The sequence below is a fragment of the Dromiciops gliroides genome, chromosome 3 (genome assembly GCF_019393635.1).
Source record: "Dromiciops gliroides isolate mDroGli1 chromosome 3, mDroGli1.pri, whole genome shotgun sequence".
NCBI classification, from domain to species: Eukaryota; Metazoa; Chordata; class Mammalia; order Microbiotheria; family Microbiotheriidae; genus Dromiciops; species Dromiciops gliroides.
In genome coordinates this window covers 594,726,392-594,738,664 of record NC_057863.1, presented here as the reverse complement: position 1 = coordinate 594,738,664, position 12,273 = coordinate 594,726,392, and the positions used below count along the sequence as shown (strand labels likewise).

The following is a 12,273-nucleotide window of genomic DNA, read 5'->3' as shown; positions in this document are numbered from 1 at the left end:
GTATAGGCATTCCTTCATGCTCCTATAATATACCTATAATATAACCTGTAATATACTCCTCACCTTCTCACCCCGCCTCCCAGCCGCCTGGCATCATAGTATACAGGGCTGGACTTAGAGCCAGAAAGACTTAAGTTTGAATCTGGCCTCAGACGCTCACACTAGTTGTGAGTTGCTGGCCAAGTTACTTACCCTCTCTTGGCTTCAGTTTCCTGATCTGTAAAATGGGAATAATAATAGCATCTACCTATCTCACAGGGTTGCTGGGAGGATCAAATGAGAAAACATTTGTAAAATGCTTTGTAAACCTCAAAGCACTATATAAATGCTACTATTATCTCAGAATCCTTAGCTTTCCCACCAGCCTCAGCTCAGGAGACACCTAAAAAGAAACTTTTCCCATTCTCCCCATTTAGTGTTTTTTTTCTGGTTTGCTTCCCCCACCCCCACCCCACCCCACCCCACACAAAGTCCAGCATAGTGCCTTACATACAGTAGATGATAAATATTCACTAAGTTGACAAGACTAATTGTAAACAATATGTTTTTTGGCCTTCCAAGAGGCAATTTTCTGTGTATTGCTTTCCTGATCATTCTCTTTCTCTTGTGTTTTTTTTAAATCCCTTTAAAAAAATGAAAACAAAATTTTGCAGTATGGAAAAACACATTTTGCAGTACGGGAAAAGACAGAAAAAGGGAGCCAAAATTTGAAACATTATTAGTGTAAATAAATACTGCAGTTCTATTTAGTAGAAAAGTCAGTAATAATTTCTAGTAGACAATTAAGTCACTGAATTAATATGATTTTAGACCCTGAAAGAATCTTTTTTTTGGGGGGGGGGCAGGGCAATGAGGGTTAAGGGACTTGCCCAGGGTCACACAGCTAGTTAAGTGTCAAGTGTCTGAGGCCAGATTTGAACTCAGAGTCCTGAATCCACGGCCAGTGCTTTATCCACTTCGCCACCTAGTTGCCCCCGAAAGAATCTTAAGGATCATCATGTCTAGGTCCCCATTTTACAGATGAGAAAACTGATGCTCAGACTCCAATAGCTGTTCAGTGTTATGAAATAGTTATGAGGGTTCCAATCCAGGAAGAGGCTACAGTTCAAAAGAAGTACTTGACTGATATACTTTGATTTAGCTGTGTGGCCCAACAATTACAAACACCATTAGAATTCACAAATTTCTTCTTATCATAAGCAATCACTTACTTGTGTCACATAATCCATTTCTTTTCAGTTCAGGTGGCAACCACAATCAATGAAGTTGCTCATTTTTTGTAACAGCACATGCCATTTCCTGAGAGCCTCAAGGCTGCCCAGATTTAAAGACTGTATGGTGATATTGCTATACAATTGCAGAAAAATGTACATTTCAGAAACTTTTTACCATTGCAAATTCATTCATTGTGGGACGAAGAGAAGAGAACCAAAATATTGAAAAACATTTTGTCGGTTTCAGGCAATGGTCATATTTTAATAAGTGGTAAATAAACTGAATTAAGTTAATGAAAAGTTAAAATTCATAATAGTTTCACTTTACACAATAAGGTTCCAAACTATGTCCCAAGGGCCTCAAAGTCATTATTTGGGCTGCCCAAATTAATGAGGCTTTATTGTCCCAATTAATTCGACATTCATACAATTGCCTCTTAAGTAAGCAAGCTCTGAAACCTAATACCAACATTATAGTAAACTACTGCAGCAGAAGAATGCTGCGAAAAGCCTTGGGGTGACAGGTGACCACAGCAAGAAACCCCTAAGGAGCAAAGCAAGATACCCCTAAGACTGCCCCGTATAGATGGAGGCAAGGGAGTCAACTGAGAAGGAAACCTAGCCACGGATAGTTTCAAACTCCTAGCTCTGGAGGAAGCTTAAAAACCTTCATTTAAATTCAGATGCGGCACATAAGGAGAGAAGCACACATATTACATCAAACTCAGTCAGGCTTGAGGGTCCCAAATGCAAAATCAAAATGCAGTCCTGGATGAATCACTAAAAAAGTACAACCAGAGTTCTTTGAAAGCAACTCCCCAATTTCACCTCTAGATGAACCGTCAGGAAAAAGAGGCATGTGATAGGGATACAGGACTCTTTTTCCTTCTCTTTATGACTGCAACAATTGGACAAACATTTATTAAGCACCTGCCATGTGCACACAAGAAACTAGGAACTGTGTTCTCTGCTTTCAAAACCCACTTTTCTCCTGTCCTTACTGAGAATGACAACAATTTCCAAATGTTTCGATATGTCCAAAATGTACCCAATGGATAAAGTCAAGAAGAATTGCTGATACCAAAAGCCTGTAAACGATCAAGGGAAGTTAATGGGGCAACTAAACATGCAGGATGATTTTTCAAGTTAGATGGAACTAACTTCTTGAAGAATTTTAACACCACAGTCCTATATCCTCTATCAACATCAACTTTAAAGCAAGTTCCCTCAAAATAGATGCCATTACAGATATAAATTTGCTAGACATTTTAAAGACGGAGGAGGGGGGAAAGTGGGATTTTTTTTAAAGGGAAAAAGTTATTTTGGAGAAAATGAAATGAACATATGCAAAATTTTTTTAGCACTTTACAGCTAAGTATGAACAATTCTCAAAAGAACTGCATTCTAACAATTGTGAGAAAATAATGGGTTTTGGGATGCCCAGAGGTCCCCACTAGAGGGGATTATATTAAAATTGATTGGGGGCAGCTAGGTGGCACAGTGGATAGAGCACCAGCCCTGGAGTCAGGAGCACCTAAGTTCAAATTCAGCCTCAGACACTTAACACTTACTAGCTGTGTGACCCTGGGCAAGTCACTTAACCCCAATTGCCTCACAAAAAAAACAAAAAAGTACTAAGTAAAAAAATTGATTGGATTGACTTTGCTGATTTACTCGCTTGGAGTTAATTTCATTGGAACTACACCTACCTGAAGGCCTGGCCCTCAGGGGGTGTGTTCTCTGAACCCTGACCTCAGAAAGTTCTGCTCATGGACTACCCTCGGATCCAGTGGGCCAATGGATTTGAGTGATGCTAGCCAATTAGCTTTGAGCAGTGTGGAAGGGCCACCTCTCCTCTGGACCCAGAGGAAGTTTCCACTCCAGAGGACTGGTGGTGGCTGGACAGGTTTCTTAACTTTCTGATCTCGTGTTCTCTCTTTACTAATACTTGGTATGCTGTAATAAATACTTAATGCCCTCAGACACTTAAGTGTCTAAGGGTAGATTTTGAATTCATGAAGATGAGTCTTCCTGACTCCAGGCCCAGTGCTCTATCCACTGTGCCTCCTAGCTGCCCGGATCTCTTCTTTACCTTCTACCTTAATAAGATAGGATATGTAATGAAAGAAATATTTAAAAGCAGTGCTTTGGATGCAATTAATACATAATAAATGCAGTAAGTAAATTGAAGTTCATTAAAAAAAAAGACAATGCCCAAAACTGTTGCTAAAGCTCCTAATTATAAGTAGCAATATATATTAGAAACCCCAGCTAATTTTCCCTAAATTTGGGACAGAAATAAGGCAACCACATACAGTTTTACTCACCACACAATCATGAAAGATTGCTCCAAATCATTAATAACAGAAATGTAAATTAAAGCTTCTGAGGTTTTAACTCAGTAATAAGCGAGTTTGGAAAAAAAAAAAAGACAAAGACGGATGAAAATAAGACAATGTCGGGGCAGCTAGGTGGTGCAGTGGATAGAGCACCAGCCCTGGAGTCAGGAGGACCTGAGTTCAAATCCGACCTCAGACACTTGACACTTACTAGCTGTGTGACCCTAGGCAAGTCACTTAACCCCAATTGCCTCACCAAATGTCTGGGAGCTGCAGAAAGACAAGCACACTAACTTGCTGTTGATGGAGCTGTGAATTGGTATAACCCAGGGCTTCTTAAACTTTTTTTACTCTTGACCCCTTTTTGCCAGAGAAATTTTTACTGGAGCTAGAGTATATATATATATATATATATATATATATATATATATATATATATATAAAATAGGGCTAGATAACCTTTTCCTGTTGCCAAATTTTTCATGACCCCCCCCACATTCAATTATGCAACTAACTCCATATGGGCTCATGACCCATAGTTTAAGAAGCTTTGGTCTAACCAACCATTATAGAAAGCAATTTCTGCAACTGTTAAAAACTTTTGATCCAAAGAGTCCATTGCTAGAAATATACTCAAAGTTTAAAAAAAAAAATCACATGGAAATATACTAAAATAATCATGGCACCACTTTTTTGTGAAGCAAAGAACTGATATAACAAATAGGTAACATATTACTGGGAAACAATCTAGAGCACATAAGAAAACACTACTCTGTAAAAAAGGGCAAAAATTAAGAATTCAGAAAGGCATCAGGATATATATGAAATAAGCAGAAACAGAAAAATGATAAACCCCAAAGCGAAGAGAAACAAACAAAAAAGAAACAATGTCAGGTAAATAAAACGATCAAGCTTGGCCCCAGAGAATTTGAAAGAGCCATCTTTGAATAATTGCTGAAGTTATGGATATAGTAGACTGAGTATACTTACTATCATAGTGTTTGGTTAGGTAAGCTGCCCTTTTTTTCTCTTTTTAAATCTTTATTATAAAGGTTGGCTCACTGAGTAGAAACGATATATTTGGAAATGAATGTGATGCCAAAACAAAAGGTATCAAAAAAAAAATCAGAAAATTGTTTTTCAAGTCAACTCTTTAGCTTACCATTCAAGGCTCTTTAAAGTCTGGTTCCTCCCTCACTTTTCTTGTTATATTTTATTACATTATTCCCTGTCACATTCTACATTCCTGCCAAATGAATGCAAGTTGTTCCCCAACTTCTTCATACATCCTTCTCTCAAATCCCTTTGAATTTATGTAGACTACTCCTCTCACCTCAAATGAACTTCATTTTCATCTGAGTATCAAAACACTTCCTTTCAAGTTTCAACTCCTTCAAGCTTTCATTGCCTTGCCTCAAAGAAGCCTTCCAGAATTTACCCAACTCAGTGTTTGCTCTTATGGCATTCAACTTTATAAGCACTGTAAAGCTGAGAAAGGATTAGACTTTTTACCAAAAGTCTCTGACATTATATCTCTGGACAACAAGTCACCTGACTTCTCTGAGTCTTAGTTTCCCCATCTATGATTAAAGAGATATAATATCAGTAATATTTTCTTCACAGCTTTGTTTGTGTAGATCAAATAAGAAAATGCAAGTAAAGCCTTTTACAATCCTGAAGTATTAGAGAAACATCAGGTATTATTGTTTGGGATAATGATGCTGTTTTCTTCCCTCAGAATAAACTCTTCAAGGGTTGGGAATGGAGCATTTTTCACTTTTGAATGTCTGGTGTGAACATTAGTAGGTATTTAATAATAATAGCTAAATTGAAGCATTTAGACATAACTTAATTTGCTCATAAATTTATATTTGGTACATTAAAGAATAGTTTACTCAGGAAATAACTATTTACTAATTGAATTTACTCTTCTCTTTCATTTTAACAAATACAAATAAAAGTTGCTGAACTTAAGAAATATAGGTAGCATCTTTTATCAGTCTGCAAAGAAACTTTGAAAACAGAATGTAAAAACTATTCTTACTGTAATAAAAAAGAAAGAAAAATAGGTTACTATGTTTCTAGATATGGCACATGATGCTCAGAATCTGGAGTTGAAAAATTCCGGTTTTCAGTCTCAGCTCAGTCACTTTCTGATTATGTCACCTTAGGACAGTACCCTAACCTGAGTGTTTCTTCAGAGCAAGTATTATTTCCTCCCCTTACAAAAAGAGTATTGTGCAGGCTTACTGTAAATATTAAATGAGATCACATATCCAATGAAATCATGTTCGATGAGATGTAAGTAATGGACAGAGACCCACACCTCAGACACGAAGACTTGGATTTGCCAAGCCTTGCCTCTGACACAAAGAGGTTCATCCCCCACACCTGGAATGCTCTCCCTCCTTACCTCTACCACCTGGTTTTCAAGACTCAGCACAGAGCCCACTTTCTAAAAGAGGGCTTTCCCCAATGATTCCACCCAAGGGCCATCTCTTTGGGATTACATCCCATTAATGGTGTGTGTTTGTTTGCATGTTGTTTTCTCAATTAGAATGTGAGCTCCTGGGGCAGCTAGGTGGCAGTGGCCCACCCTGGATTCAGGAGGAACTGAGTTCAAATTCGGCCTCTTCACTTGACACTAGCTGTATGACCCTGGGGGCAAGTCACTTAATCCTCATTGCCCCACCAAAAAAAAAAAAAAAAAAAAGAATGTGAGCTCCTGAGTTCAAGAACCAGGTTTTTGGGGGGTTTTTTTTGCCTTAGTGCCTTAGTACTCCCCATGCTTAGTACATATGGTAGTTAGGGCAAAACAAATTTCAACTGATTAATTTGTGACCCTGGACAAATCACTTAACATAGTACCCCATGGAAACTCTCAAAGGCTATAAAAGTTGCACAATGGGGGAGAGAGCACCTCCAAATTCCCTAATTACAACTCTTGTTTGCCACATAGAATTTTGTCTAAATTGGATCATTTTCAGCTGGTTTTTGCTGTTCCTGAAGTTTCGGGTTTTTTTCCATTTTCACTTCCATGGACTCCTTGAAAACTGAAGCTTTGCCCAGACGAAAAGCTTCCTAAATCCTTCCACATGCACATTTATTTCTCAATGGGTTGCAGTAACTCCAAATGCAAACTTGTTCCTTTCACAAGCTGCAGAAGATAAAGCAATCTGAGCAATGGGAGAGAATCATGCATCAGAGGCTGGGTTACAGAAGGATTCTGTCTCCATCTCATAAGAGATCTGCCTGTCAGGACCACAGAATGCATTATTAGATCAAACATTTTAAGATGTTTGATATTATACAGTTTGAAAAGGACATCCCAACAAATCTTGAATCTACTGAATAGTTTGTAATACATTTTTTTTTGTAATACATTTTAAAGGCAGGGAGGGCACACTCATCCCTTATTTTTCTGCATGCAGACAATCTAGAATCCAAAAGACCTCCAGCACCACAAAACTAACAACAAAGTTCTTCCTGTCCCTTGTCTGTGTGAGTCCTCCATGCCCCCAACCTATTTCATTTTACTTTCTTCTGTAGCTGGAAGCAAAGAAATACTTTGATTCTGGAAAAAATGGCTCATCTTACCTGGATCTCTAGTAAGAAATGTCTAAGACATAATATTCTGCCTGTTGTATGGTTTGTATAATTCTGGGGAAATAAAAACTGAATGAGGCCTTATCTTGAATGTTAATTGTCACTCTAAATATAATGCAAAAATTTTTGTGAAAAAAAAAGCAAAAACAAAAAAGGGCCCTTGAATAAAGTGAAATTTTTTTAAAATAAAGTTGAGTTATGTCTTTACATATCTAAGTGGCATCAAAATTCAAAGTAAGATAAGAATATTTTCCAAGCACCTAGGTACTGGGAAGCAAAAGAAGTAGAAACAATGTCCCACCCCTCCAAAAGCTTCAAATCTAACATGCATTTATTCTAAAAATATTTAGGTGTATACCATTTGAGTAGAGAATAACTGCAGGACATCATTTAAAAGTATTAAAAATATAAGAAGCACAAGAAGGGGGCAGCTAGGTGGTGCAGTGGAAAAAGCACCGACCCTGGATTCAGGAGGACCTGAGTTCAAATCTGGTCTCACACACTTGATACTTACAGCTGTGTGACCCTGGGTAAGTCACTTAACCCCAATTGCCTCACCAAAAAAAAAAAAAAAAGAAGCAGCAACACAAGAGGGCATAAGAAGTGATGGTAGGGGCAGCTAAATGGCACAGTGGATAGAGCACCGGCCCTGGAGTCAGGAGTACCTGAGTTCAAATCCGGCCTCAGACACTTAACTAGCTGTGTGACCCTGGGCAAGTCACTTAACCCCAATTGCCTCACTAAACCACCCCCCCCCAAAAAAAAGAAGTGATGGTAAGTGAAGTATTCAGAAGAAAGAAAAAGGACAACTACTACAACAATTTAAATGGAAAGAAAAATGGAAACCCAAGGCTACATAATTGTAATTACCAAGCTTGGCCCCAAAGACATATGAGAATACATTTCTGTCCCTTCTTTGCCAAGGTGGGAGATCTATAGGTGTCCCCTGAACTGCTCCGCCCCACACACCTTTATTACTTATCAATAAGGATAGCTTTCTGTGTGAGGAGGGAGAGAGGGACACTTTGGGAAATGAAGGTGATGTAAAAACAAGAGATATCTGAAGAACTTTTAAAAGCATGAGAATCCTACACACATCCCTTCAATAAATGATCCAGAACCATAATCTTCTGAAGGTATATTTTTAAGGTGGCCCAGTGTAGAGTTTCTGCCTGAAGTCAGAAGACTCATCTTCCTGAGTTCAAATCTGGCCTCAGACACTTACAAGCAGTGAACCTGTTTGCCTCAATTCCTCGTCTGTAAATTGAGCTGGATAAGGATATGGCAAACCATTCCAGTATCTACCAAGAAGACCCTAAATGGGGTCATAAAGAGCCTGACAGATTCAAAGATAATTTTAAAGGAGGTGAGTAGATCTTTGCTGAATTCAAATCCTGTCCCCAAGGCAAAGTGGAACAATGAAGAATCCTAACGTTAGCCTCATAACCACCCATTTAAATTGGCACTTCAAGTATCTAACATTTCCTCATTTTGCATCAAAGGATACCAAAACTGGGAGGGGTTAAGTGAATTGCCCATGACCACAGTAAGCCATAAAGTGTCAATCAGAAACTGAATTCAGGATTTCTACTTCCAATTCCAGTATTCCATCCAAAAGGTCACACTGCCTTCTCCATAAACTATACCATCTACTCTAAATCGTTTGCGCTAATAGAGAAAAACCACAAAAAGATTAACCAAAAATGATTTATGTAAATGGGGGGGGGGTGTTTACTGTTAAAATCCAGATTATTCTGTCAAATCGTTAGCAGTCTAAGAAAAAACAGTGGTATTAAGTTTGCGATCTAAAAACACACGAGTTGAATAGCAAAGGTGGCTCAGAGTTGTGCTACAGGGATGGGGAGTAAACCAGCAGTGATTAAATACTAACAACAAAAATTATATCTGCATAGCTCTTCAATTTTCAAGGGGCTTTCTGACACACAAAAAGAAAAGCTTCCTGATCATCTATAAAATAGCTTGTGCATCCACAGTTGTCAAGATTTGACAGCAAGATTCAAAAATGAGCTAATTTAGTCAACTTCACCACGAGCCTTTTCAGAACCACTTAACGAACTCAAGACTCAAGGATGGCTACTAAAATAGCTTATATTCCTCCACCGCACAGTTCCAAACCACAAGAGGACAGGGGACTAAATTAATGCCTTAAAGTAAAAACATAACTACACACAAACAAAAATCTCATTCCCAAATCGCTTAATGAGGAAGCTGGAGAGCACCTTTCAAGGACTGGCTGTCACCTGAGAGTGGGGAACGTAGAGATTTAAGACACCAGACACCCCGAGCCCAGCTAAATCGCTCCGGAAGGCGCTGCCCTGTCGGGACAGAGATCTGCAGCCATCTCCTTCAAGTGTGGCAGCATCACCCACAGGGACAAGAAAGTGTTGGCTTCGGGCAAACCCAGTCAGGCGGGGGCACTGCCCACTCTGGGCGGTAAGGGTCGGAACAAGGGTTGGGTGGAGGAAGGATCGTCCCTCCCTCGCCCCGTGAGATACTACGGCATCGCGGGGCGGGGAACACGCGTGGGGAGGTTCCCCTCATAGTTGGGATAGGACACCAACAATAGGGCCCCGGCGGCCTCCCGCGGCCGACACCAAGCGAGATCCTCCCGCCCTGGAAGCTCCCGAGACAGCCTCTTCCCCTCTCCCGGGTCAGACCTTCCCTAGCCTCGGTGTGAAAACCCGCGGGACCGCCCCGGTCTGACCTCCCCCACCCCACGTAGACTGGCAGCCAAACTCCGGCCTCGAGCCCGCCCGCGCCCCCGCGGCCCAGTCTCGGAGGGGTGCGGGCCCGTCAACCCCTCACCTGGCAGAAGCTTCGGCAGTAGACGCGCGACGAGCCCTCCGACACTTCCTGCTCACGAAGCTCGGTCTCCAGCTGCCACAGGCGCGACCAGAGGCCCGGGGGCCCCAGCGCGGGCGATGCCGGGCGGCGGCTGCGGGCCCCCGCTGCCGACCCGGCCCCGGCCGGGGCTCCAGAGGCAGCGGCGTCTCCCTTCCCGTCCGCCATCTTCCCACGGCCCAGCGGCGCGTAGGCAACCGAGACACGTGACGTGCCCCTTAGCGGCACCGCCCCCCTCCCGCTCCCTTCACGGCCCCCGCCCCACCCCGGAATGGCGTTTAAGTCCTGCGACGAAAGGCACACGTTAGATGACGTCACACAGGCGCCTAGGAAAGCCCCGACCTACGAACACTACGTGCAGTTTCCCCTCCCAACCAAGCACACACGGCACTATGGCAACATGCACGGCCACGCCCCTCTTGCGCTCCTTCAGTAGGAACTCCCTGGAGACTGCTCCGTCCTCCGTTCCCCAACACTCTTTACTCCTTCTTCCCATCTAGCAACAACCTGACCAGACTCTCCCCTCCTCAGGACTACTCTCGGGCCAAGATCTAGCCCTTGCCCCTAAGGCCGAAGAAATGGCCCCATCCATACGAGCTAAGAGGAACCTTGGAAAGGACTTCTTTACTCTTCCAGTCTTGCTCCCCAAAGAAACCCCAGCAACAATATCCGCACCCTAACCCCTTCTTCCCTGTCAGTGAATTGCGAGCGACTTTCTCTAACAACGGCGGCGACACCCTGAAAACTATCCTGCCCCTTATGCCTCAGCAGCGGCGCCCTAATAACGGCCCCTCCCCTCCCCCCACGGGAACCCCTTAGGAACGACCTGGACCCGCCCTCTTCCCATTCCCCTGTAATGATCCCGCCCTCTGCCCCCTCCCCGTTCCATTCCTCTCGTCGGCCCCGCCCCTTGCCCCCCATGACGATGTCCTAGTAACAGCCCCGCCCCCTTTCTCCATCCTAGAGACTCCTTGTAATGTCTCCGCTCTCTGTCCTTCGTGGCGGTTCGGGTTACCTGCCCTATGTCTTGCCCTCCCATGGCGACAACCTAGTAACAGTCTGTTCCCCTAGTAACAGCCCCACCTTCTGCCCCCGATTAACTACCCCGAGCCCCAGTCCCTCCCCCACGACAATACCCAAATAGTAGTGAAGCCCTAGTAACGGCTCCGCCCCCTTTCCCAGTAGCGCGACCAGGTCCCACCCCTCTAAGGCGTTATCCTAGAGATGACTACGCCCCTTGCTTCCCCAGCCCCTACACCTAATAACTCCTCCCCTGTTTACCCCCCACCCCTCCCCGGTGAAGAAGCCCTAAAAACGTCCCCACCCAGTCCCCAAGGCGGTGCCCTAGAACAGACTCCTCCTTTATCTCCCATGGCCCGACCCCCTGCCCGTTGAGAGTTCTAGTAACAGCCCTGCTTCCTGCCCCATGGCCCGGCCCCCTACCCTCCCGGAGCTGTCCTAGCAACGGCCCCGCCCCCTAACCTTGGCTGGCCCCCTACCCCAAGGAGCTTCCCTAGTAACGGCCCCTCCCCTTGCACAGGACTCGGCTCCCTTGCCCACAAGCAGTGCCCTAGCAACGGTCCCGCCCCCCCGCCCCGTCCCGTGGCCCGGCCCCCTGCCCTAGAGTGCCCTAGCAACAGTCCCGCCCCCCTGTCCCGTGGCCCGGCCCCCTGCCCTAGAGTGCCCTAGCAACGGTCCCGACCCCCCCCCCGTCCCGTGGCCCGGCCCCCTGCCCTAGAGTACCCTAGTAACGGCCCCGCCCCTTGCCCCCACCTCGTACACCCTTCACCTCCCCTTATCTACTACCCCCTTTCACGGCGACTCTCTGGGTAATGAATGACCAGGCAAGGATCTCCCTCCTCCTTCCCGCCCCAATAGTCTCCCCGTCGCCCTAGCAACATCCCTTCTCTCCTTCCTCCTCCCCAATCCTGCAGGGGCGGGGTGGGAGAGGAAAAGAGGGCACACACCCCCACCCCCATTCCCCCACCCATCCCCACCCCTCCCTCCCAGGACGCAGAATCCCCAGAATTCTGGAGGGGACCTTGTTCGCCGAGGATGCCCATGCTCTTTCTTTCATAAGGCTCTTAGTGACATCTCCTCAAACATCCTTTTTCATCCCTTTACACTAATCATCCCTGCCCCATCCCTCTGGGTTCTCCAAACCCACAAGATCTCAGAACTAGCGAGGTGCTTAGATGACGAGGCCAGCCTATTTTACAGCTGAGGAAACTGAGGCACAGAGGTAAAGGGAC

At 44.1% G+C, this 12,273-nt stretch overlaps 1 protein-coding gene across 1 annotated transcript in view; it reads right to left on the bottom strand.

The window, feature by feature from the left end:
• RLF (RLF zinc finger) overlaps nt 1-10,191 on the bottom strand; it is a 111,175-nt gene extending 100,984 nt beyond the window's left edge. The window contains exon 1 of the mRNA XM_043997161.1: nt 9,986-10,191. Within this exon, the coding sequence (XP_043853096.1) occupies nt 9,986-10,189 (204 nt within the window). The 5' untranslated portion in view covers nt 10,190-10,191. The remainder of the gene's footprint in view (nt 1-9,985) is intronic.
• Nucleotides 10,192-12,273: the final 2,082 nt, after the last annotated feature.